This window comes from Exophiala bonariae, assembly GCF_035927105.1.
Source record: "Exophiala bonariae strain CCFEE 5792 chromosome Unknown scaffold_14, whole genome shotgun sequence".
Taxonomy (NCBI): Eukaryota; Fungi; Ascomycota; class Eurotiomycetes; order Chaetothyriales; family Herpotrichiellaceae; genus Exophiala; species Exophiala bonariae.
This window is the reverse complement of record NW_027042489.1, coordinates 234,996-260,599: the sequence shown is the minus strand read 5'-3', so window position 1 is coordinate 260,599 and position 25,604 is coordinate 234,996. Positions and strand designations below refer to the sequence as shown.

Here is a 25,604-nt window from a genome sequence, read left to right as displayed (position 1 = left end):
TCAAATGTGAATGGACGGAAATATCAACAACCCACGGAACAAAAAGTCACGACAATAATATGATGCGGGATGCGGCAAGTATTGATAGGGTTCAAGGCTCATGAAGGCTCTGGTAGCTCCAATGGTAGCATCCCAGGACAGGGAAAATGCTTGAAGATGGGAGGGGAATTCAGGTGGAGAACAGATGAACGGCAGGTACGAGTTAGTCAGGCTAGCTTTTGGCCCTTTTGACCATGAGAGCCAGCGAAGTAAAAGGTGGGTGATCCATCTCGGGTCAGGTAGAGCCAATGAGAAACCAGATGGGCATGATTTGAAGGATCGATACGGAGAACCTTGAATGGTCGGTGTGGATGGATGGTCTGGAACTAACCAGGCGTACAACAGTACCATATGACGGGGGAAGATGAAAATCCCTAGTTGGACCTTGCCCGTGGGGTGTTCAGCCGATACTGAGTAAATTTGGACAGACAGCAGGTGGTCAGAAGATGTGGAGCAAGACATGGAAGAAAGTACATGGTTTGGAGTACTGTTCATGGCCATATGCATCGAGCACCGAGGTTCTACATACAGACGATTTGAGATATACCCGTACAGCGAAGAACGGGGTCCCGAACGTGTCATGGAGGCAGGCGCAGTCATGTTCATCTGCCGGGAGGATGAGACAATGAAGATGACGATTGCCAGTAGTCCGTGAGCCGGATTGACGCGACGGCATCATTGTTTCGGCGAAAAATAGGCACACGTACGCAGTACGATTGACGATGATGCTTCAGATATCGAGTCTCCGTCCTCCGTACCGAGCAGATATCATTGATAGATCGAGATAAGATGTATCAAGTTCACCACTCGGTAGGGAAGTTTGGACGGAAATATGCTCGAGGTCTGAGACTGAAACCATCAAGCAGAAAACTATCGAGCCTTGGGGGAAGAAAACAGGGCATCCGTGCAGGGGGGCAATGCAGGAACAAAGATCGATAGGCGTAGAGCTCGTTTCTAGGCCAGCCACACATGGGACCTTAGCGTAGGTTTGTTGCCGATGGTGGATCGCCAAAGGCCCGTAGAGGCCACAAGCGCATGGACCGTTGCGGAGATGAATGCAGCTGCCAGGGATCTGAAACGACAGGTTGGTTCATGCGCTTGGTAAAGGTGGTGAGTGGTGAGGAGAGTGACATACTTCTACGAGCACCCGTCCGAAGAACTGGGAAGACGGCTCATAGTGTAGAGAGTATTACGAAGTAGGAGTAAGACCATATTGTTCGAAACTTGGACAGAGTTCGAGTTACGAGCAATCAAGATATTCTGGTGTGACACAACTACGATGGGGTTTCCAACAGTTCGCTGGCTTCTGCCAGTGGGCAAAGAAAGAAATTGTCATAAAGAGTTTGAGTCTGATGGTTGAGACAGAGGCGAACAAAGGCAGCATCTTTTCAGCTTGGAGTCCAACTGGGCCAGGCATCCTTCCAGGCACACCTGTGACCTGATAGTCCGGTCAGCCTCCAGGGGTGCTTATAACTAAAAGTGACCGGATGTTGCGCCTTTGGAAACGAGCGCGGGAGACGCCTTTCGCCTAAAGGATTGCACGGTGCAAATGGCGTGGTGATCGGTGCAGATGTTAGCTGAATCTTGCCGGGGACTATAGCCTGAAACAGCCCTAAAGACCAGGATGATGCTTGCTATGATTGCACCCATTCTAAATACCACACCATCCCTCTCCCCATGGTCTCCTCTTTTTCCAAGAAAGAGAAGAATGGCCATTGCACTTCCACATTTTTAAAGTTTATCAACGGTCGTCTGCAAATCTCGACTGTTCAGGAAATCCGGTCGGGTCAGTATGCCTTCATTTCCCCTTCACAGCAGTGGGCGCAGGGAACAGGAAAATCCCTAGAGCCACAAATATCCTAGATCATGCCTGCTTTAGCCATCAAACCGTTTTAAGCAGGTCACTTTCGAAAACTGTGGTCTGGTTCTCATGTAAGCGAGATGAGTTCTGGACGGGTAAAATTTATGTATCCGTACGGACTCCTCGTGCTGATGAGAGATAGCAGTAGAGGCTCATGAGGCTTAGGGCCGTTCCCTCAGCAGACAAGGGTGGACACAGTCCACGATTACGAAGTAGCTACTCGTATGTAAGTTCAAATCTTGAAACGAGATTGAGGGCTGTCTTGTTTTCATTTCGTCATTGTTGACGGGTGTGAAACAACAGCTGACCTCGAGCTTTGTACCAAGCTTACTCCCCATCTGGTGTCGCACACCGACCGCCCCCAGACTGGCACGTGAGAAAATGAACGGACGCAAGAATGTTATACCGAGGTCCAAAACTCTTGATGCGAATAGAGACCAGTTACAGGTATGAAATCCGGGCACCTCAGGCACCGCAGGCACCTCAGGCACCTAAACCACCTAGGGAGGTCCCTAAACCACCCAGCTAGCCCATTGGCACCAAGTGCAGTGCCAAGCCTCCATCTGCCCCTCCACGGCCGTTCCCTCAATATGGAAATGCAGCCGTCAGCAAGACAGCCGGATTGTGATATTTTCGAGATCGTCATTCGAGTTCTTCGGCCAGCGACACAACACGACCAAGTTTGCTGTCTACCAATACTCACAAGCGGGCTTCTTGTCTCTCCTTAAGATTCACTAGATTTTCTTCTGCTGATTGCAAGCCAAGCGATATCCAAGTTTTGGAAAGCGAAACGAAACGCGTTCTCAGACAGCACGATTGGCCCTTTGACCGCTTGTCTGAGTTGTATCGACAGCATGTTACTCGCAAGGTAACATTGTACCTCTTCTGCTCGTTGCAGTTTTTGATGCCGTGTTGGTTTCTTCCAGTTCTCATCCTGGTCTCGCGTAATTCGCGTCCGTTCCTCAACCTTTGTCCCTACATACTACATTTTCCTCCAACGATCATTTAATTGCCGAGGTTGCAGGATCGATTGGCACACATCATGCCTAAACAACCTGCCGTCATCATCATAGCCCGGTACGGAAATACCTCTTTCTCTCGCGAGTGTCACTAACTGTTTCCCGCTTTACAGACACGGCGCTCGACTCGATCAAGTCGATAGAAATTGGATCACAACAGCCGAAAAGCCTTACGATCCTCCATTATCATATGGCGGCTGGATGCAATGCCAAACCCTGGGTGTGCGTATAAACAATGAGTTATACAATCTGGATAGAAAATACGGTCTTTCCACTGAAAACAAGGACGAGCCTGTAACAACTGATGTGCCACCTCCCAAGAAAAGAAAAATAATCATCCACACATCTCCATTCACTCGTTGTCTCCAGACCTCCATTGCAATCTCGGCAGGTTTACAGCATCCTCAGAACCATTCTCGGCCCCGTCCAAGACCCCGACAACAATCCTCACGCGCACCTCTGTCTCCAACTGAGCAACCGGACCCATCGTCAGAGCCGAGCGATTCATTGGAAGATGATTCTCTGCGCAAGACTACAAGCAAAGAACAGACACAGACAAATCGTTTAGGCTACAACACCTGCTCTCTACGTATTGATCCTTTCCTGGGCGAATGGCTTTCCCCGAGCTATTTTGAACATGGCGATCCACCACCTCCTTCCGCCGTGCTCGTCTCTGAGGCGAAGTTACTGCTTCAAACACCGCAAGAGGAGATCAAAGGTGCTGATTTATCTCAGTCTTTGTCCGACTTACCTTTGCTTGAATGGGATGAGAAAGAGAATGATGGTGCCTCACCTCCACCTCAAGAGAAGACTGGTCTAAAAGCAATGGCAGCTGCGGGTCATTCTTTTCCTAAAAGAGCAAGGAACATATCCTTTGGAACTGAGTTGGCCAATGGCGCCCGCCTCCTAAATCGTGCTCTCCGGCAGCCTGTCGGATATAGCCCTCCTTTACCTACCTACGCAATCGCTCCCTCGGAGAAAATTCCTGTAGGGTTTGTCACTCACGCCAGAGATGCTTGTGTCGAACTTGACCAGGACTGGAACAGCCAGAGTGAAGACCTCCAATGGGGCGACGGCGGTCACTACAATGAAGAGTGGGGCAGTATGCATCGTCGCTTTCGGAATGGTTTGCAGAAGATGATCGGCTTTTATGAGACCAACCTCACAGACGAGGAACAAACGAACGAGGACACCGTCGTTGTCATAGTTACACACCAAGCTGGCTGTAATGCTCTCATTCGGCTGCTGACAGGAGCACCGGCTTTACATGAGGTAGGAACCGCTTCACTGACCTTGGCAATCCGAAGGCCCCGGGATGAAAACACAACGATGGCGCCATCATCCCCAACTCGCAGACGAGGTTCGCTGGACTCTGGCATTTCGACAGACTACGACGTCAAGATCATCGCATCAACAGAACATTTGCGAGCCGCTTCCAATCCTCTGGGACTTAACTCACCACGACTCGGCTTCTCGCCTGCATTTGCAAGTCGTCGTGTAGTCGGCTCCGACGCCCCTGAAGGCTTTAGTCTGGGAGATCCCATGGCTATCCGTGGAATGTCGACCATACAGGCCAGAAACTCGAGCCAAAAGTCTCATGCTGCTGATGAACTTACTGCGGGCGAGCATCCCGCCGGTTTATGGCGAAGAGGTAGCCGATATTCGAGAGATGAGACGGTAGACTCGAGTGATGCGGGCAGAACACCTAGGACGGACAGTGTTGACACGAATGAAAGTGGTCCTGAATCTCAACCAGTTCCAGATTCCAATAATCTCAAGGTTCAAACTCAACATTTGCCGGTACGAAGCGCTAGTCAACGTGGTCTCTGGGGAGGCGAGTCGATAAACAGAAAAAGGAGTCCAGGGAAGAGGCGTTGGACAGCAGTGGAGAGATCTCCTTGAGATGTTGGCCTAGTCGAACTACGGAGTGGAAGGCCATATTTGATGTGTGTGGTGCACATATATGCCTCTCGTTAATGAAATCCGTGGTCATTTATCGCCATCGTGGCGATTTTGACTGATGTGTAGTAGTCGATGCAATGATACCTCACCCCTTGTGATTATTCCTCACGAGAGATAATAAAAGTGAAGTCGACTATATCCAGCCTAATTTAACGGGTTGAGTTATGGCGAATCAGACAAGTCTTCGATCACTCCGAGGAGCAAATGACGGGATGGGACGTCAGTGCAGTCACTATAAGCAGTCCAATGCATACACATGGTGATAGGAAAGGACCGTGACGGTGGCGTGATAGTATTAAGAAGATAAGGACAACAGTGCACCCACCTGTTGGCATTATCTTGGTATTTGATCGGAGATCGCCCCGCAGCGTCAATGGAGATCGGTTCAACAAGGTTACACTATTCAAGTTTTTCTTACGTCCGTGCAATGAATCCATCGGCTTTGGGTGTTGGCATAGTGACTCTGTACCCACGATAGAAGCACAAAAGTAGACAAGTTCATCGCATCATGGTCCCGAGGCTATTTTGTGCCATTTGATTTGACCCATGAAACACGAAGGCCTTTTTCACTTCCTTATCTATTTCCATCTGTGCGGGTTCATCTGGTTTGGGGTCAAAGGATATCTGCACAACCACAAACGGGCGAGGTTCGTGTAATCAAGACATCGGCATTGGTACAAATCAAGCTGCGAGACGATCAATGGGCTCGATGCCGAGCTGGAAGGAAAGCGCGCACCTTCGCCGCCAGCAACAGTATGAAACCATTCCACCGAGCTGGCGGCTGAAATCCATACCCACAGAGTTCCGGGATACTCGCTATGTCATCGAGCGCTCCGGGTTACTGACTGCCCGAGAGCTCGATATCACAGGCACCATCGGAGCAGGCAAGATCCTGCGTAAGTATGAGGAAGGAGACTGGACGGTCGAGGAGGTGGTGACGGCGTTCTGCAAGCGTGCCGCCATCGCAACGCAATTAATTGGCTGTTGCACGGAGCTGATGTTTGACGAAGCCATCGCTCAGGCTCGCGAGTTGGATCGCTGGTATGCAGACACGGGCGAGCTGACGGGTCCTTTGCATGGCATTCCCATCAGTCTGAAGGACAACCATCAGGTTCGCGGTGTCGACACGACGGTGGGCTGGGTGGGCTTGCTAGGTAAACCAGAGGCAGAGGATGGGTTGCCCGTCCAGCAATACCGGGCGCTCGGTGCGATCGTCTACGTCAAAACGAACGTTCCTCAATCAATGATGATGAGTGATTCCTACAATCACGTCTGGGGTCAGAGTCTCAACTCCCTGAGTCGGGCCCTGATATCCGGCGGTTCGTCTGGTGGTGAAGGCGCCTTGATTGGTGCACGAGGCTCACTACTCGGCATCGGCACAGATATCGGCGGCAGCATTCGAATCCCCGCGGCACTGCAAGGTCTATATGGTCTCTCCCCGTCCATCGGACGGGTCCCGAACCGCGAATCCGCCCGCGACCAGAAATACATTGTTCGCCCTGTCGCCGGGCCGATGAGCAACTCACTCTCCTCGATCGAGCTATTCATGGAAGCATATTCGACGATCGAGCCGTGGAAGATCGACCCTACAATCCAGCCGATTCCGTGGCGGTACGAGCTCGCCCTGCAGCCCAAAGACCGCCTGAAGATCGCATACATCGTCGACGATGGCGTCGTCGCACCACACCCACCGATCCAACGGGCCGTGCGCGACGTGGTGCGCAAGCTGCGACAGTGCGGCCACGAAGTGGTCGAATGGGAGTTCGCGTCCTCGCACCGCGCCGCCTACTACGAGCTGTGGGTGAAAGCGGTGCTCGCGGACGGGGGGCAACGGTGCGCCGACCTGTGCAAACTCGTCGACGAGCCCCTCATCCCGGGGATGTTGGTCGGCACTCCCGAGACGGCCCTGTCCGCGGACCAGAAGATGGCGCTGAGCGACGAGATCTGGGAGTACCAGGCGCAGTACCTCAAAAAGTGGAAGGACAGCGGCATCGACGCCCTCGTCATGCCCGTCACGCCCTGGGTCGGCATGCGGCCCAAGCAGTGGGTCCAGTCCCAGCAGTATGTCGGGTACACGGCGCTGTGGAACCTGTTGGACTACGCGGTCTTGACGATGCCCGTGGGCCTCGTCGATAGTATGGTTGACGATCCCGGCAGGGATGAGGCGTGGAAGGAGTATGGGAAGAGTCAGACCCGCGGCTTCAGCGATGAGTTCAATCACGCCCTGTATCAGGAGTTGTGGGATAAAGGCGTCGTGCAGGGCCTGCCGGTCAATGTTCAGGTGGTCACGGGCCGTCTGGCAGAGGAGAGGGCCTTGGCTATCGGCAAGGTTTTGGACGCTTTGCCTTGATTACGGTACGCCACGGGTCGGAATGGAGTTGAGGGGGTATTTTGTAGGTCTGTTTTATTTATGCCCTCGAACAGTGGCTAGATATTCGACCGAGTCATGTATTTCGAGTGATCTATTTCCTACCCCAACGGTATGTAGTCGCCGGGTCGATGTGTCTGCAACCTCCTAGGCCTACACTCTCTAAGTGACTTTCTCGATGAACTTGTAGATGTTCTCGAGCACCGTCTCATAAGCCTCCTCGGGCAGATAATGACCATACCCATCTCCAATGCCAACACCCTCATAGTCGACACCCGTCTGAACCCATTGCTTCCATTCGGCCGCGACGTCCGTCCTGGCCCCCAGCTTGGCTTTACTGAACATGACGAGGATGGGCACGCCGACTTTCCTGCCGGCCTTCTGGTCTTCATCCTGCTCTGTGACCTCAGGTGTTGAACCCGCCGCATAGTCCAGTGCAGTATAGTATAGCACTTCCTTAGTAGCGAAATTCTCGCTGTAGATATCGAGTCCGCCGTCTGCAGAAATCCGTTCGATCGATTTTGGATTCGGGCCAGAAATGCGCGTGTGCCCTCCACGTGCCCATGCCGCGCCTCCGAATGAGTCGAGGAGAGTGGCGGCGAGCTCTGCGTTGGCCAGCAGTGGCCAGTGGAAATAACCCGAGGCGATGACTGGATCGGCGAATTTCGCCCATTGCACCGACGTGGGCACGATGTCCATCAGAACGGTGCCGAGGACTGTGATGTTGAGCTTTTTATAGATATCATTCGTCTCTGGCGTGGCACCTAGGGCCGTGGCGGCTGGTGGGTGTGAGAAGTCCACGGCTAGACGGTGGGAGATTCGTGCGCCGCGGTCGTGTCCTCCGATGATGACCTTCCTCGGAGATGAAGACGATTTCGTGTTGAAGACTGCGCCCAGAGACTCAAGCAGCGCATTCCCTACGGAACGTTTGGAATTCGCTGGAATTGGGTCGGATGATTTAATGGGCGTGGAAATCCCGTATCCAGGTAGTTCAGGAACAAAAAGACTTACTTTGTCTTTGAGTGCTGGAACAAGCTGAGCGGAATTTGTTAGTAAAGGTGGATTCAGTGCAGGCGCAAATCGCTCAATGGTTGAAAGAAGCAGACCCCCCAAATTTCATAGCTGATGCAATGTAATATGACACGGAGATCTTACATATCGATATCTGGTTGACTATCAGCATACGAAGTGATCTAATGGACTGGCATCCGGGACTTACTCATATGCAGATTGCGGATAGCCATGTATCAGTGTCAAGATTGGAGCATCAGGACCCAAATCCGATATATAACTATGGACCTCGGACCCAGAAGTAGTCTTGGTAACATTATGAGTCAATCCGTGGCTCTCGTAGAGCGCCCGTGTCTTCTCGGCCGCGGATGGCATTGTGAATATGTTTCTGGAGCAGTGAACCTGAACTTGGTAAAGTTATTCAAAGATAGCTGGGAAGATGAATTGACACATGAGTCATAGACTATACCTGAGTCTTCGCTAAGAAGGAATGCAATATATATATATGGCGGGTATGTACGGTTATGTGCTATTCCGTACGCTTGCCGAATTACGTGCTTACCGAGCAATGAAGCTTTCTATCGCATGATTTGTCGAGTCCAAAGAGGAGTCGAAATATCTGAGCTCTATCTTAAGGCTCCCTCGGACTGAATTGATGATATTGGCCGGCACAAAGTGAAATCCAGGGGGGCCTTGAATACTGGAGCCGAGGCTTCAAGGGACAACAACAATGAGTTCTGTTGATGGTGGTCGTGGCTCGTGAAGAGGGAGGCCGCCCGCAATAACAGGAGAATGACGTAATCAATGGTCCTATCACGTGATAGCGCTGTCGTCACCTGATTTCACGTGACTGTCTAAGATCTCCAAAATTATGAAAGCAAGGTTCACATATCAGTGGGTCAAAAACACCAATCAGTCAGTGACAATCTGGCGCGTCACGTTCCGCAGGCAATCCAGGGACGAGTGCCCTGTTACTCGTAACTCCCGCTGCCGTGTCGCGCTCCGTTCATGCACATACCCGTCGGCTTGTTGGATCAACGATTTCGAATCCCTTTCCATCCTACATTCAACACATCGAGTTGTGGTTGCGACTTGGGTGCCAACTCTATCAACCAATATCCTCCAGTTCACGCCGCACAGCCACCTGTCACCTGCACTCCCAAAGGAGATATCCCTTGACAAACCTTCTAGGCGCCAGATCAAGCCACAACAATAACTTCCAGGACCCTTTGTTGACTCTTGTTCGCAGCCGGGCCTGCCTTTCCGAAACTGATGCTGTCCTCTTGGCCGGATTGATATTGTGTTACTAGGGCATTACAATGGCGTTCGTTGCCGTCTCCATTTCTTTAAGTGTGCACACTACTGACAATGGATCCTAGCACTACTACGGCAGCAAGTAGCGCAGGCGGGGGCAACAATATCAAAGTTGTTGCCCGATTCCGACCTCAGAACAAAGTCGAAATCGCAAATGGCGGCCAACCAATTGTCCAATTCTCGGGCGATGATACGTGCCAGCTGCAATCCTCCGAATCCAATGCCCCCTTTACCTTCGATCGAGTCTTTGGGACCTCTTCTCAACAAGCTGATATCTTTGATTTCTCAATAAGATCTACTGTCACTGATGTTATGAATGGTTACAATGGAACGGTCTTCGCTTATGGCCAGACTGGCGCAGGAAAATCATACACAATGATGGGTGATATGGATGATCAAGAGAAGAAAGGTATAATACCTAGAATCACGGAATTGATATTCGACTCCATCCTCGTTCACGGATCTGCGACTGTTGAATATACGGTGGGCATATCATACCTTGAAATCTACATGGAACGGATACGTGACCTGTTAAACCCTGCAATGGATAATCTGCCTATTAACGAAGGACCGAAAGGCCCTTACGTGAAAGGATTGCGGGAAATTTACGTCAATTCAGTGGAAGAGGTCTATACCGCTATGCACTTGGGTCAACGATCCCGAGTCACTGCGTCTACCAACATGAATCAAGAGTCTTCACGATCACATTCGATTTTCCTTACCACAATAAATCAGAAGGATATTACGACTGGTTCTCAGAAGAGTGGGATGCTGTACCTTGTGGATCTGGCCGGTTCCGAGAAGGTTGGCAAAACCGGTGCCAGTGGGCAAACACTAGAGGAGGCAAAGAAAATCAACAAGAGTTTGAGCGCCCTTGGAATGGTTATCAATGCCCTTACAGATGGAAAGTCGACACACGTGCCATACCGAGATTCCAAATTGACCAGAATCCTACAAGAGAGTTTGGGTGGTAATTCACGGACCACCTTGATTATCAATTGTTCTCCTAGCAGCTACAATGATGCAGAAACCATCGGTACTTTGCGTTTTGGTATGAGAGCAAAGACCATCAAGAACAAGGCAAAGGTCAATGCTGAATTGAGCCCTGCCGAACTTAAGAGACAACTCAAGATTGCCCAAAATCAAGCCATGTCCTTCGAGAAATATATCTCATCACTAGATGCAGAACTGCAACTATGGAGACAGGGTGAATCAGTGCCTAAAGAGAAGTGGGTGCAATCGTTGACTGCCTCCGCTTCGAAACAAGAGCAAAGGGCCAGGCCCGACACACCCTCCAGAGCCCCTTCAGATTTGCTGAGATCGGATACACCTAGTCGGCCAGATTCACGTATCGGGGAACGTTCAAGTACGCCAAGCATAATCCTCGAAAAGGATGAAAGAGAAGAATTTCTGCGTCGTGAGAATGAACTCCAAGATCAACTTACTGAAAAGGAGACACAAGCGGCGAATGCGGAAAGGAATCTTCAGGAAATGCGAGAAGAGCTCAAGACGTACAAAGAGGGTACACTTCGGACCACGAAAGAAAGTGAAGCATTGGCCGATAAGTTCAACAAGACTCAAATGGAGCTTCAGAAACTCTCATACCAGAGCAAAGAAGACACAATCACCATGGACAGCCTAAAAGAAGCCAATTCTGAGCTCGAGAGCGAACTCGTCTCCGTCAAGCAACAGCTTCTCAATCTGAAAATGAGCGCCAAGGAGACAACGGCAGCTCTCGACGAGAAAGACCGCAAAAAGCAGGAAAAGATGGCGAAAATGTTGGCCGGTTTTGATCTAGGGGATACTGCTTTCTCTGAAAATGAAGATCGTATGCGAGACATGCTCGAGCAGGTGGATACTGTGCACGCAGCAAGCCTGAATGGTGAAACTGTCCCCACACATGTCCTTGAAGACTTGAGGGCCAAATTATTGGAATCCCAGACTCTGGTACGTCAGGCTGAAAAGTCATTGAACACGAAGGCCGAGAACGACAGCGAAGAACGCGCACTGGTTCTCGAAGAAAAGTTGGCCACCATACAGCAAGAATATGAAGATCTCCTGACCCGCAATTTGGGTCCTGAAGATGTGGAGGACATCAAGGCCCGCCTTGAGCAGGTCCAGACTGAGAAGCGGGAGACACAAACAGACTTGCTCCATGACCTTCGAGAGCAATTGACACACAGATCACAGGAGGTCGACAAACTCCAAAAGACTATCACAGACCTCCAAACTCGGGGAGTTGCTAATGGTAGTGCCAATGGACCTATCGGGAAGAGTCTACAACAGCAAATCTCCGACTTTGATCTCATGAAGAAGAATTTGATGAGAGATCTGCAAAACCGATGTGAGCGAGTCGTTGAGCTGGAGATCTCCCTCGATGAAACACGGGAGCAATATAACAACGTCCTCCGCTCAAGCAACAACCGGCAGCAACAAAAGAAGATGGCATTCTTAGAACGAAACCTTGAACAACTCACTGTAGTGCAACGCCAATTAGTTGACCAGAACACCAGCCTCAAGAAAGAGGTGGCCATCGCCGAGCGAAAATTGATTGCCAGAAATGAACGAATACTCAGTCTAGAAAGCCTGCTGAACGAAAGCCAAGAGAAGCTGACGCAGACAAACCATAGGTATGTTTCCATTCATACTCGTGCCTTCTCGCAGACTAACTATGTTTTATTAGATTCGAGACACAACTCGCTGCCGTTAAGGAACGTCTGGAAGCGGCCAAAGTTTCATCACGAAACATGGCAGCTGGAGGCGTTGTTGGTCCCGGCGGTTTCAACAGCCTCATGACAGCAGGTGCCAGAATTGCAAAACCTCTCCGCGGTGGAGGAGGAGCCACAACTCTGGACGGCGCGAATGGTGGAGGCATGATGAACGGAGCCCCCTCGATCCCCATCATTTCCAGTCTTGCAGGGGGTGATGGTGGCAACAAACGGAGTAGCTGGTTCTTCAACACAAACCGATAAATCTAGAGGCGATGCGACACGAAGCTCTGTTTGAAAAGACTTGAAACACCATTTCCATTCCTCTGAAGATTACGACTCGATAGCTGTCGGTTGATTGGCTCAGCGTCGAGTGACCGAATTGATTTAGACATATCCCCGATCTTATGCATGATGAGCGACATGTGATTTCTATGAGCACATGCTGGGATTGCAATTCTTTTTTCAGCCCCTTGGCGAGCTGACGGCTTAGAACCCCCTTTTATTGAAGACATTACATATGGAGTGGTGCGCAATAGATTTTGCAAGAGAAGTGCTGAGAAATGTTATTGTGGTCTCTTCCGCCTGTGGACTGTTCGTCCGGTGATATTTGGTATTGGAATGAGTCAATGCCCAAGACGACTACTGAATCCGCAGCCTGACGATGTGACGTGATCAGGGTGACAGGACGATCGCAAGTGACTGCCAGTATGTTGACTCCTGCATCTTCAGATGATATAGGGTCCGGTGCCAGCCTGATTGAACTGCTATGGATGACGAACTGCCCCCAGGAAGAACAAAGGACGTAGAGTCAACCAACTCATTTACGAACAGGCTAGAGTATTCATCTACGAACAGGCTAGAGTATTCACGAATAGACCCTCAACCAGGTCCATTTGGAAGAACTGTTTGTCGTATGCCCTGCAAATGCTCCTTGTTCGTTAATCTACTGGCAGTAAAACTTGGGGTCGAGAGCGTTTGCATGGTGATTTCGCTGATTGAGTTCTTGAGATATATAAACCGCCTGAGATGGCTTGATTCGTGGTCTTCTCTTCCCCCATCCCTCGGCCAGACGATAATTCTACTCTTCCTTCTCCCTTTACCTCCCTTCTCCACCCGTCGAAAAATATAAAAGCTATTACACCATACACCCCCCTGCCGATACTCCAAAATTGGGTCATCGATTTCACTCCAGAAGGGGGTGTCAAAGACGAGCAACTCTTGCCAAGCAGTTCTAGAATTCCCGCCTGGAACCTACTGCTTCGCCATTGCACAATGTGTCTGATCACACGAGAGATCTACAAACTCGGCGATCATACTCTCGAGCAAGAGATCGAGCGATGCGATCGGTCAAACTGCGGCAGGCAAGAGGTGGTTTTTCCCGACCGCCTGATAGAAACGGAAGCCTCCGGAGAGTCATACGACCAAACAATTGTTACCAATTCACCGCGGCGAATGTGTACCGTGGGGAGAACATGGTTTGGCTGTGGGTGTAGCGATGCAGACTACGACCATTACTGCGACGGCAAATGTGATGTGCAACAATCGTTCCCAACTAAGGAGGACACCCGGCCGTGCAGATACTGTAAAGGCACCATGATCAAGACTTACTCGTCGCCCTGGACTCGGTGGAGTCGGTTGTTTAGACTCCTGCGCGGAGTATACAAGGGTCGTTATGAGGATGGCACATTGCCTGGCCCCCCAGCAGGTAAAGGAGAGTTTCTAGCCGAGTCGGGTACAGTGGACCGGTTTTAGTGATCTAAAGCACGTCATTTGTTTGGTTTGATCATACTAATAGTTAATTGGCAAACAATGATCCAATGTTATGAATTCGGAAGTTTGATACGGCCCCTGCTTTTTCAGCCTGATCATGTGACTGGCCATCCCGGCTAAGCTCCTGTCACGTTGAGCTGTAGATGATACGAAATTCTATGTGTGCAAAACTCCCTTATGCAAGTAATGGAGGCTTTGGTATCTCTGCTAGCAAGGCATGATAAGCTCAAAATGAGAATACTGCGAAGGCATGTTGGCCTCTTGCTGTGCGCCTTCCTATCTCCATCATGAGACAGACGTCAATTCCCAAAACGCCCCCAATGCGCTCGTATGCTTTAATCCAAATCAGTGCTGTCATATAAATTCGGGTATGATTGAAAAGTAATTTGACTCTACCAAGTCTGTGACCAAATTTAATGCTCATCATTATTCGTAACTAAGGGAGAGTTCAACATGAGAATTTAGTGTTAGGGTAAAGACAGGTTCATCTTCGGGCTATGGGTGACGTTCAGCGACTCGTGACCCCTGCCAGAGATGTTTGACTCCCACGAGCATGCGGGTACATATCCTGGCGGTCTTACTTGTCTCCTTTGTTGGCTTTGTTTCCTGTAACTTCCTCGTTTGTGTTGACTGCATCACAAAGTTTAGGCCCTCTGCTTTGTCTGTTTGTCGTGTGATGTCAACGTAATATAACCATAACCATCGCATTTCCTGAGTTGAATATGTAAAAGTTCCTAAATCATCTTCTAACTCATTTTAATAGGGATAGGATCGAATTCAACCTCGAAATTCCAATCTGATCTCGAGCAGAGTTTCTATTTCGAAAATTTCAACGCAAAAGATGGCAATAAATCACCTTGGTCAATTGGGACCCCCACCTCTGCTGCTCTCATACGCAATTGCCGTCTCGGTTGCTCATCATGTGCATAATCATTCGTGATGTTTGTGGATGGCACAGAGAGGAGCGACAGGTCACCAAAATTGACTGCGGTCGATCTGAGTGTGGCAGAAGAGGTCAATTCACAGTTTTTTGGGAGCACAGAGAGAGGATGGTGTGGGATGTGTACATTCGCCCCTCACCTCTTCCTGGAATGTCTCACCCATAACAGAAATTACAGATGTGGATGTATCGATCGCAGGATCGAGCACTTTTGTACAAACAGTGACCGATGCAGAAGAGTTGAATGTTCGTCGCCATCATTTGAGCATGATTCGTATCGTCGATGCACGTCTTGCGTTGGATCTCAGAAGCGGTAGCATGAGAGTCGAGGACGAAGCTCCTTGAGCTGTATTGGTTTCAGGCGTGGTTGAAGCACGATGCCGCTTCGATAGGCCAGCAAGCCTTTATATAAGATAAATTTCTTGATGGCCGCACAGTCTCTCGCTGAAACACGTCGAAACACATGGTGGACTTTGGACGTTCCGGCACTACAAAACCCTTTGGAAGACACCAGTCATTCACAACATAGCCTATAGGCTAGGTGCGGTGATGCTTGGGCCTCAATCACTGAACTCTCATGCCTCTTGAAATTAAATTGCGAGAATCAAGAACCAAGTGAAGCCATACAACGAGGGTGAAGATCGCAGTGAGTGAGATCGCGCGACCTGTGTCACCACCAGTGACTATCTATGATTAAGTTCAGGTGTGACACATTGATCCATTGGATCCTGATGTTTAATACCTCAGGCTCAATTGTTTGCTATCACGATCGTAACATTGAATCTACATAATCCACCTTCGAATCAACAAAATTCCAGGTCCAACAAGAGCGTACGAAACCCAATGAGTCAACGCCCATTTTCCATCATACTCGCAACTAAGAACCTCTCCTCCCTCTAGTCTCGACCATGTGTGAGATCGAAAGGCAAATCTGCGTCTTGCACGGCCACTTGCACCGACAAAAAGTCTTCGAATGTGACCGCGAAACCTGTATGAGAAGATACACTCTTAAGCAGCAAGATAGGAGACATCGCGAAAGATATATTATTTGCCCCGGTTGCAATCACATCAGACCACCAGTACGGAGATGTGAGGTCCGGACTGACAAATGGCGCTGTGGATGTATTGATGACTACCTCCAACACTTTTGTTACGATACATGTCATCGCCTGCACATCAATGAGCCCTTGATACATCCCCAGTCCTGTGAGCTGTGCAGACATTGTGACGACTGATGTTGGAGCAACTATTTTCTCTGGAAGGACAGCGAGCGGAATCGAACGGGCTCACTACTCATACAATCTTGTTCACGCTGCGCCATGGATCAGTCTCGTCGACAACTGTGAGCGAGCGGCACTTCTAGGCAATTGTGGGACTGCGCTAATCTTGTGTTGAAGAACTCATGTGCGTTAGGCCTCGCGAAGGTCTCGATAGGTTTGCAAACAAACTTGCCTATTAGTACCACAGTCTTTTCTTTAGAATCAAACGTTGAACAAGGAAGGCGACTACATCTCAAATTCATGAAACTCCATTTCTTTGACTCGCTTCTTCGGCCCTCTGAGATCTGTGTAGTTTGCAAGACCCAGCACAGTTGGAATTGTAACTCTCAACGTCGATTTTAGTAATACCAAGGTAAATTGCGAACGGGAGCCCGCAAAAACGTGAACGAGAATGACGAGAGTGTTCAGTAGATTCATACACCATAAGTTTCATTGTTCAAAAGCGCGAATATCCTCTGGTGCACATTCTTTATCGCAAACTTTGCCTTTGTGCCCCTTGTCGCCCCCACTGACATGACTAGAGATCAAACGGCATGATGAAATAGGCAATATGTCTTTCTTTGTGATCTGAAGTGATGAGAGTACTTCAATTGGTGTCAGCTACTTAATATTACATCGAAATGTTGCAAACAATGAGGCAGTCTTGCTTCTCGAAATCCAGTTAGTATCATTCGTATGTCAGCATCTTCATAAAGATAGCCTTGTCAATTTCCAACACCAGTCACAGAAAACAAGGGTCTTCGAAGTATATAAATTGGCTCGCTGCCTCGTGTTACTTCTCACTGAGATGCCTGCGATAAATGAACTTCTTTCCAATTTAGTCAGAACTCATTATATCCTTTGAATACACCAGAAAATCGAATTGAGCGAGCGAAATAGCCTCAGAACCATGTGTGTCTTGGAAGAATACATACACACCCCCTGTACCCACATAACAGGATCGACCTTAATCGTGTGCAGTAGTCAGCGATGCGCACATCCAAGCAGAGAATACGTTGATGAAATCGGAGTGTGTCCCATTTGCGCTCGAACTGCACCAACAGTCAAAGGGGAACAGACTGGAGAAGTTGCATCAACACGTCGATCCGGGAGCAACGATAATAACGAGCGAGCTGTCAAGTGGTGCGATAGCGATACTCTTGGTCGAGATAGTTGCTCTAATCTCAATGGTACAAGACGAGAGTATGACCGTCATGGTATAGAACAACAGCGCGATCGTGGAGAAGGCAGATGGCAGCGTGGATCCGGTCACAGGCACAGGCAAGAATCTCCGCCTCGACGCAATGCTCACTATGATCACAGTGGTAGGGAGAGGCGAGACTCACCAGCGCGACGGGGTGGTCACTCGGGTGGTCGTGATGACAGGAACAAGAGAGGCTCATCACCACGACGGTCTGGCTATCGCGACTATCGCGACTATCCTTCGTCAAGTGGCAGACATCGCAGGCGCTAAAAACTGGGAGACGCAGTAGCCGTCAATAGCCATGTGCGGTGGAAAATCCGGCTTCTTGACTGGCCAAACTATGAGATTCTGGCGGCGCTTTCCTAGAGGCTAGACCGCTTTCTAGCTAGGTCTATGAATATTGAAGTCAACTCTATGAAACGGAGAGTTTCTGAGATGGGTAGCTCACCCTCAATGCGGCCATTGGCGAGAGCAGATTGATGACTGTACGTTCCTAAAGCTCACTCCCTCCACGTGTTGGTTATGAGTAACTATAAATGTATACATGCGTCAGAAAATCCTATATGATCAAACCCAGTTGAGTTTCTCAGACGATCGTGAGCCCTTACGTTGTTTGATAGAATTTTCTGCCACCGAGTCGTACCAACCTGCGTGCGACGCTCTAGTAGATCTGACTGAGCATATCAAGATTCGGGGAAACGATTGGTGCATCTGGGCTTTGGGGCTCGAAGAGGTGATGAACTATAGCCTGCATGAGTCTAGCAAGTAATCTGAAGAATGGAGGTTGGATGTGACCACAGAAATTCGACGTCGTTTGTCGATACATGATGTTTGTGATTCTGCAACCGAACATGACAGCCTTTTCGCACCATGTCAGTCAGAGGCAACTATATTCCAATTTCTCATCGTATATAAAAACCAGCCCATCACAATCATATCAATCTATCTTGGGTATCTTCAACAAATCGACATTTGTCTCGTGGACTCAAACTCCCGAAGCTCTTCTGAAGTTCTCCTTAAACTGTTCAACAATCGAGCTAGCATACACAACCAGCTACTGAGCGGATTCTGAGTCGCTGAACAATGTGTCAACGCGAGGAGTTTGTGTACCGATGTGGTTGCTTGGTCAGGAAAGGCGAGATCAATCCGTGCGGCAGGCAGGGGCGGTGTGGATCACCTCTTGGGATAATAATCGAACAGACTGAGCCATGTACTGAATGCGCACCGACTGCAACAAACAAGCACCGAGAGCTAATTCCATGGGAAGAACAAAGCACTCGAACTCCGAAAAATAGACGAGATCGACGTGATGAGACAAGCGACAACGAACGCCGCGGTCGCCGCAGTGAGAATGAGGGATCTCCTCGTGATAGGAGAAGAGAGAATGATGGTGAAGGGGAGAGAAGGAGGCGTGACTGCCATGAAGGCGAGAGACGAACCACTCACCGCAACAACGGTGGCAGAAGACGCAGATCTGCGACTCAAGGGGAAAGTCGCCGCGGTTACAGATTCACTCGTGTTAGCGATCCCCGGCTCTGTGTTATCTCGTAACCACAGACATCAAACCACGGTCTGCCGAGGCTCAACCTGTGATGACTCAAGTTTGCAGATTTTGTGGGAGTCCAGCGGCATCGCGTATGCCTTTGCATCCGACTGTTCCAATCACCTCGCCTAGTCACTCAGCAATATCGCTTTCTCAATGGGTTGTGATATGACCTATTGCTCGAGGTCTCAAAGGCATCGCTTTGAGAAGTGTACATATATACATGAATTAGCATTTTTCATATGATCAAGTCCACTTTGGAATTTCTCAAAGCTCGAGTAGAGAATCGGACTTGCCCCCTTCTAGCTCTGCAATTTGTTTTCTGAGGACATCGGCTTTGAACGATCTAAACGCTTGCTCAACGCGCTTCTTGGTATCTGGATCGCTGCTGATGGTCCTTCTCGCAGACCAGCTTCCTGTCAGCAGACCAGTCTCTCCTCCGACGAATAGACCGCCCAGGCCGAAGAATGTGTAGGCAGCAATATCTCCCAGTGTCGTCGGTTTCATTAGTGGTGTTATATCTGGGATCGCCTCTTCTCTTCCGTCCGCAAATCGGACGTGTGTAGGTCGTTCGGTTGCTCGGAAGGCTTGGTACATCCGCGTGCGGTTTGCTCGAATGCGGAAAGCGAGGAAGCCTCCCAACGCAACACCAACTAGACTACCGATGAGGGCATGGGTGCTGAATTTGGAGGCGGCCTTTCTAACGAGGTCGCGGTCTTCTTGATTTAAGCTACCGGACAATTAGACAATACTTCCTCTCAAATTACCCCAGGGAGGAAGATGTACTCATGCTTGAAATGATCTTCCGCCAGCTTCGCAAGCTCGTCACCTCCCGATCGCCGTAGAGCAGCAAATGATTCGGACGACATTCTGCTAAAACTTGAGGATTAAATCTCTGGGTATGTTGGCTCGGATTTGAGTTGTGGGTTCTGGCTATTGTGAGCCTTCATCAATGCAAGAACATGAAGCTCAGTTTAAGATTTTTCGACGTCGGAAGCTTTGACCGATTTATTGTTGTCCAAAGTTGAAAGAAGCAACGCGTAAATGCCTGACGTCATTCACACGTGAAATTGCATTGACCCCGGAAGATGACTTTCCGCTTTATCGATAAGGCGAGAATTTATCTAACCCGATGAAGTATAGCGGTATATTGCTGTTCTACCAACCGAATGAACAAGATCTCAACCAAACTCTTTATGTCTGAAAGTCTCTACATGAATTGAGATACAATGCGCATAGATACATTGCGTTCACTCACGGCACTGGAGGATCATTAGAAAAGTCCTCGGGGTGCCGATTTAAAGTTAGCTGGGTGGCTTTGTCCTTGGCACACCACTGAAGGAGTGGCCTTTGATGTCACTGATCGATGCTTCCAAGTAATATCTTGACACTGACATACTAGTCAAAATATTGACAGCAACAGTACAAGTCAGGCATAAAGTCCTCGCTAAGTCCCATCTGGTGGACTCCAGACACCGCAAATAACCATTGGCATTCGCCGCGGTCGGTACTTGCAGGTTAGGGTTGATTCTGACAGGGCTGATCAAGCCACTGGCCTGACCTAGCGCACACTGTCCGAGCCTGTCTTCGAATATATAGCACTGGCCGTTTAGACCACTGTTGAAGTCTGTAAACGTGAATCCAGCAATAGCTCCTATAGGATTCAGAATGAGAGAAACGCAACAGTCATATGGAGAATTATTGCTAGCATCATTAGGCAAGACCAAGGCGAGGCTAGGGGAAGGATTGCCGCCTGAAACAGGGACGTTGTTGACATAATATTCAAGATTGGGTGTTGCGCTGCAAAGGTTAGTTGTTTGTGCTTCGAGATGCCCAGAGCAGTGAGCATCTGGTGGAATTCGATGGGATTTCACTCACCAGGCTGCATAACTTGTCGAAGTAAACGATGTCGAGGTCTCCGTCGAAGTACTGGTGGTGGTGGTGGTGGTCGTGGTCGTGCTTGTTGAAGTACTAGTCGTCGTTGTCGTCGTTGTCGTGGTACATCCTGGGGTGGTAGTCACGGTAGTTGTTGAAGTAGTGGTTGTCGTGGCAGTAGATTTTGGAGCCGTGATTGTGATCGTACGTTTGACAGTGGCTGTGGCGCATTTCCCAACATTCACATAGCAATTGACATCACCTGCTGGCAATAGTTTGGCTCCGGATCTAGATGAATTAAGGTTTGCAGGAGAGTATCCTCGTGCAAATTCGACATCGGGATTGAACCTTGGAGCTCGCTTCTTACTCTTGGTTGGTGTTCGTTGTGTTGTCGAACCTGGAACTGAGGTTTCGATGGGAATGAAGCCCGTTGACGTCGGAACGACTGTGAACGTACTAATTGTTGTGGTTGTAGTGGTCGTGCTAGTACTTGTTGACGTCGAAGTGGTCGTGGTTGTGGTCGTGGTCGTGCTTGTATATGTTGCTGTAATTCTTTTATATGTGAGCGAGAGAGAGATTTACTGAATTATGATTGTTACTTACTTAGTTGGAGGTGCAGTGCTGGTTTTGGTATCAGTCTTTGTCACTGTGGAAGTCGTTACTGGAGTGGTAGTGACAGTAAGTGCGGTAGTGCTTGTCCAGGTGCAAGATGTTGTTCGAGTTGACCATTTGGTACTTGGCCTTCGGGTTTGCTTCGTGACAGCGTCCGTATAGCAATTGGTGATTGGTGCGGGATAGCCTCGACCAATCCCATTGTAATTGCCATCTTGCTGGAAACCCTGAGGGACTGCAGAGGATAAAGGCGCGATTGCCAGAGCAAGGACAAGACCCTTGATTGGTTTTGTAAAATGCATAGTGATATTAGTGAAAATGAGGGTAATCAGTAAAAAGAATGGACGGAGCAAGAACTCCTTGATGTTGGATGAACCCTCTTACCCCAGGATAGTGCGTAAGTCGCGAAGTCTTATATGACAGCTCTCTTTCCCCGCCTAGGTCGATTGATTACTTGCCAGTCGCCACACGATGACAGTGCCAGGAGGTGGCTTTGTGGAATCTGCAGAGTAGATTCCCGCATGGGTCAACCGGCTTTCATGCTTTCACGGCACAAAACATCCTAAAACTCTTGTGCTCAAGAAGATGCGGGTATTCAAAATGCTTCCATTTGCCACTATGTTAATCATCCCAGTAGTGTAATTCGAGTAGTACAAAGTCTGTTGAGTGCTTGAAACTGCTCTGTGTTGACGGAGCCTCGGAGGCTGAATAATATAGCATCGTCTCTGTGAATTTTCGTATTGAGTTTACTAGGTCCGCCACTTCAGCCCAACTGAGCCACCCCTAACACATGGGCAATTTAAATGTGATCGCCTCAAATCCCATCCCGTCTGGAATGGCGCTTTTGCAGCCGAATTGGCGATACGATCGCTGAATTCGGATGCGGACAATAATGACTTGGATGTTGTTTCTCGCCATCTTTATTAAGTTCGATAAATCGGGATAAGCTTACGAGAGACCAACCTGTGAAGACTCACGCATCACCACGCTCTTCGCGAACGCATGAAACAACGAGACTTTACTACACGTACTTTGATGATTTGAAGTTGGTTACTTAGGTAGCTATGGCCGCTAAGTTCTGGTGGACTACTAAACGGGACTTCATAAGGTTTGTCCCGTCTCGTAGTGTCGATCGAATTTCCACATGCGGATACTGTGGATGATCTGGGAGGGTAAGGAATAAAAAGTAAATACTCCGTATATGTGGCGTAGATAGATGCGGAGTACGTGCAAAAATAGGACGCATGAAGTAACGCTCATGAAACCTGCAATAATCTGGAGCAAGCTTCAATCATTCAGCCCGGTATGATGCTTTCCGTTCGATCAAAGGAGGACGAATTGCAAGTCCTGGTATCCCAGTCACTAGATATGCGAAAGCGATCGACCCTGGGCTACGTGAGGCTCGGTCCCGAATCCAGTTTGCCGAATTTTTCGGGTGGTTTGTAGTTGCCAAGTGGGGAAGCATTCAATACTGGGTCAACTGAATCAACTACTAAGTAGCGTCCACGCTTGCATCCGGACTCCTGAAGCCTTTCCTCTGACGTTGACCTCCTTTCGACAAGAGGATATTGGTCGAGAGCCCGTGCTTTGAAATTAGAGTTCCCTGGAGATGTACTCAAGTCTGCGATACCGTGGTACGTATGAATGCTTGGACGTTCACAGGGTTCTCAGTAGTTATAAGAGCCGCGGTCCGAGAAAAATTTGGAGAGACATTCATATCGACTCCGCACTTGCGATTAAATGCTATCTCCCATCTCCGTCAGGGACGATAACGAGATTGACTGTTGAAACGGAAGATGGCGGCACTAGAGGAATTCGCTTCGACTCGACATTCTTCCCCTCTCTTACTTCAGACTTCTCTATGGCGGGTGAAGGAAATTGATCAACCAAGGCTGCCTGATATTCCCTCGCAGTGGCAGGTGGCTTTTCAACTCCTTCACCGTAATCCAGCAAAAATTGCTGTGGCGGACAATTGGCCTATTACACATGAATATCCTGTCTTGAGATTGAAGGCGTGATACACAGTATGGATTTATCGTCCATCATTGCAGAAGTACAGGAGAGGCGAGCAGCATCGATTCCGTACGAGTGGAAGATTGCTGAAGGCAAAGTTGACCCCGAGGCCAAGCCTATTGACTCAATCAAGCGGGTGGGGATTCTGAACAACAAAGAAGCCGAATTGACCGAGAAAAAAGCCACAGAAATCTTGAAGGAGATACACTCAGGCGAATTGACCTCACAAGAAGTGTTAGAAGCCTTCCTAAAGCGAGCAGCAGTTGCACACCAGATCACGAATTGTTTGACAGAGTTCTTTCCTGAGGAAGCACGTTTAGTAGCGAAGAGCCTAGATGAGGAGTTTCAGAAGACTGGAAAGCTCGTTGGGCCGTTGCATGGTCTACCCATAGCGATCAAGGTATGTCGCTAAACCTCGAGGCCCTCAACTTTGTAGGAAGCTCTGACTGCACCCTAGGACATGTACGTGTGACCCGCTTACTAACGACTGAGCATCAGACCAGCTCATGATACACAGGTGTGACCTGCAAGGTCATCTCACCACAGTAGGTTATGTTTCATGGCATGATAACATAGCTCAGACGGATGCGTCGCTAGTGAAAGTCATGAAAGATGCTGGAGGTAAGTTTAGCCCTAACTAGTTGTTCCTTTTGTATCAATGAAGCGAGACCTCGGTGTTGGAATGCGGATCTTTCTCTGATGTGATTGATTCAGCTATCATTTTTGCAAAGACGGCAATGCCTCAAACTGGCATGGCATTGGAGACCAACAGCAACCTCTGGGGTAGAAATCTGAATACCCATAGCACTAATTTTGGCTCGGGTGGCTCATCAGGAGGAGACGGGGTGCTTGTTGGTCTAAGAGGAGCACCAGCAGCACCTCTTGCATCTGACATAGGCGGGAGCATTCGAGCGCCAGCAGCATTCAATGGGCTCTATGCGCTTCGTCCAACGTCCGAACGGATTCCAAGAAAGGGTCTTCGTTCCACAGTTCCGGGACAGATATCGATCAAAACCTCGTGCGGACCGATAGCACACTCAATGCAGGATCTAAAATTGTTTGCTAATCTGATACTGACCCATCCCACTCTTCCGTTTGAGGGTAGTTGCCCACCTGGCTCATGGAGAGAAGTCGACACGCCAAGCAGGAAGCTTAAATTTGGACTTCTCCTGACCGACGGGGTGGTTCAGCCACATCCGCCCATTATTCGAGGTTTGAAAGAGACTGCTGAGAAATTAACGGCTGCTGGTCATGATGGTATACTCTATTCTCATCTTCTAAGAAGAGAACTTCACTAATCTGGTGCAGTTGTCGAATTCAAACTTCCGTTTGACGCTTGGGAGGCATCTTTACTGACGGTGAGAAATTGTACCATTCCAACCAATAATGCTGACCTTCGAAGTTCGCGTTGTACTGGCAGACTGGCGCGGCTGAAGCCAAAGCGAATATTGCGGAATCAGGGGAATCGCCAATACTCCCCTATGCAAAAAATCTGGAGATATATGACACTAAAGCCTTGTCAACGCAGGAGTTATATGCAGTAAGTCATAACATGGTTTTCAGCACAGATGATCGGGATGTCAGTCTAACCACGCGCTCTACCAATAGCTCAACACCAAGCAAATGAATCATAAGTGGGCATTTGCCGAAGCCTGGCAAGACGCAAACTCTGAGAACGGGTCTGGACGTCCCTTTGATGCTATTTTGTGCCCTGTATCACCCATGGCCGCGGTACCTCACGATTTTCCAGTGTACTGGGGTTACACATCCCTTTGGAATCTACTTGATTACCCCTCAGTGGTTATGCCGGTTGCAGATCTTGTCATCGACCCGTTAAAGGATGGGAAACCCCGTGACTATGTGCCGAAGGACAATCCATTCGACAAAGATAACTGGGAAATTTGTATGTCTGGATCTGATAGCGGCGCATTTCTTCTGAATAAGCTGACCTTTTACTCTCTCAGATGAATCCGAAAGGTGGCAAGGCCAGCCGGTGACGTTGCAGGTAGTTGGTCGACCATATATGGATGAGGAGCTGATTGCTGTGTGCGAAGCAATCGACAACGTTATCCATAGAAATGTGATCAAAGAAGAATGAGTAGG

At 49.1% G+C, this 25,604-nt stretch overlaps 7 protein-coding genes across 7 annotated transcripts; 4 read left to right on the top strand and 3 right to left on the bottom strand.

The window, feature by feature from the left end:
• Positions 1-2,942: 2,942 nt before the first annotated feature.
• Positions 2,943-4,821, top strand: LTR84_002749 (uncharacterized protein; the record flags this gene model as incomplete). Its single annotated transcript, XM_064846350.1, has 2 exons — positions 2,943-2,977; positions 3,033-4,821. The coding sequence occupies 2 exons, from the start codon at positions 2,943-2,945 to the stop codon at positions 4,819-4,821; spliced, it is 1,824 nt and encodes a 607-aa protein (XP_064705960.1).
• Positions 4,822-5,581: 760 nt separating this feature from the next.
• Positions 5,582-7,231, top strand: LTR84_002748 (uncharacterized protein; the record flags this gene model as incomplete). The annotated part of the gene is made up of 1 exon (XM_064846349.1): positions 5,582-7,231. The coding sequence occupies one exon, from the start codon at positions 5,582-5,584 to the stop codon at positions 7,229-7,231; it is 1,650 nt and encodes a 549-aa protein (XP_064705959.1).
• A 180-nt stretch (positions 7,232-7,411) lies between these two features.
• Positions 7,412-8,635, bottom strand: LTR84_002747 (uncharacterized protein; the record flags this gene model as incomplete). Its single annotated transcript, XM_064846348.1, has 3 exons — positions 7,412-8,284; positions 8,405-8,414; positions 8,469-8,635. 3 exons carry the CDS (start codon positions 8,633-8,635, stop codon positions 7,412-7,414), a joined length of 1,050 nt encoding a protein of 349 aa, XP_064705958.1.
• A 944-nt stretch (positions 8,636-9,579) lies between these two features.
• On the top strand, positions 9,580-12,546 carry KLP1 (Kinesin heavy chain; the record flags this gene model as incomplete). The annotated part of the gene is made up of 3 exons (XM_064846347.1): positions 9,580-9,584; positions 9,640-12,204; positions 12,258-12,546. The coding sequence occupies 3 exons, from the start codon at positions 9,580-9,582 to the stop codon at positions 12,544-12,546; spliced, it is 2,859 nt and encodes a 952-aa protein (XP_064705957.1).
• A 6,722-nt stretch (positions 12,547-19,268) lies between these two features.
• LTR84_002745 (uncharacterized protein) lies at positions 19,269-19,870 on the bottom strand (the record flags this gene model as incomplete). Its single annotated transcript, XM_064846346.1, has 2 exons — positions 19,269-19,731; positions 19,788-19,870. 2 exons carry the CDS (start codon positions 19,868-19,870, stop codon positions 19,269-19,271), a joined length of 546 nt encoding a protein of 181 aa, XP_064705956.1.
• A 1,001-nt stretch (positions 19,871-20,871) lies between these two features.
• On the bottom strand, positions 20,872-21,790 carry LTR84_002744 (uncharacterized protein; the record flags this gene model as incomplete). The annotated part of the gene is made up of 3 exons (XM_064846345.1): positions 20,872-20,972; positions 21,085-21,407; positions 21,480-21,790. The coding sequence occupies 3 exons, from the start codon at positions 21,788-21,790 to the stop codon at positions 20,872-20,874; spliced, it is 735 nt and encodes a 244-aa protein (XP_064705955.1).
• Positions 21,791-23,514: 1,724 nt separating this feature from the next.
• On the top strand, positions 23,515-25,599 carry LTR84_002743 (uncharacterized protein; the record flags this gene model as incomplete). Its single annotated transcript, XM_064846344.1, has 8 exons — positions 23,515-23,901; positions 23,959-23,967; positions 24,083-24,122; positions 24,216-24,758; positions 24,810-24,859; positions 24,904-25,041; positions 25,110-25,404; positions 25,466-25,599. The coding sequence occupies 8 exons, from the start codon at positions 23,515-23,517 to the stop codon at positions 25,597-25,599; spliced, it is 1,596 nt and encodes a 531-aa protein (XP_064705954.1).
• Positions 25,600-25,604: the final 5 nt, after the last annotated feature.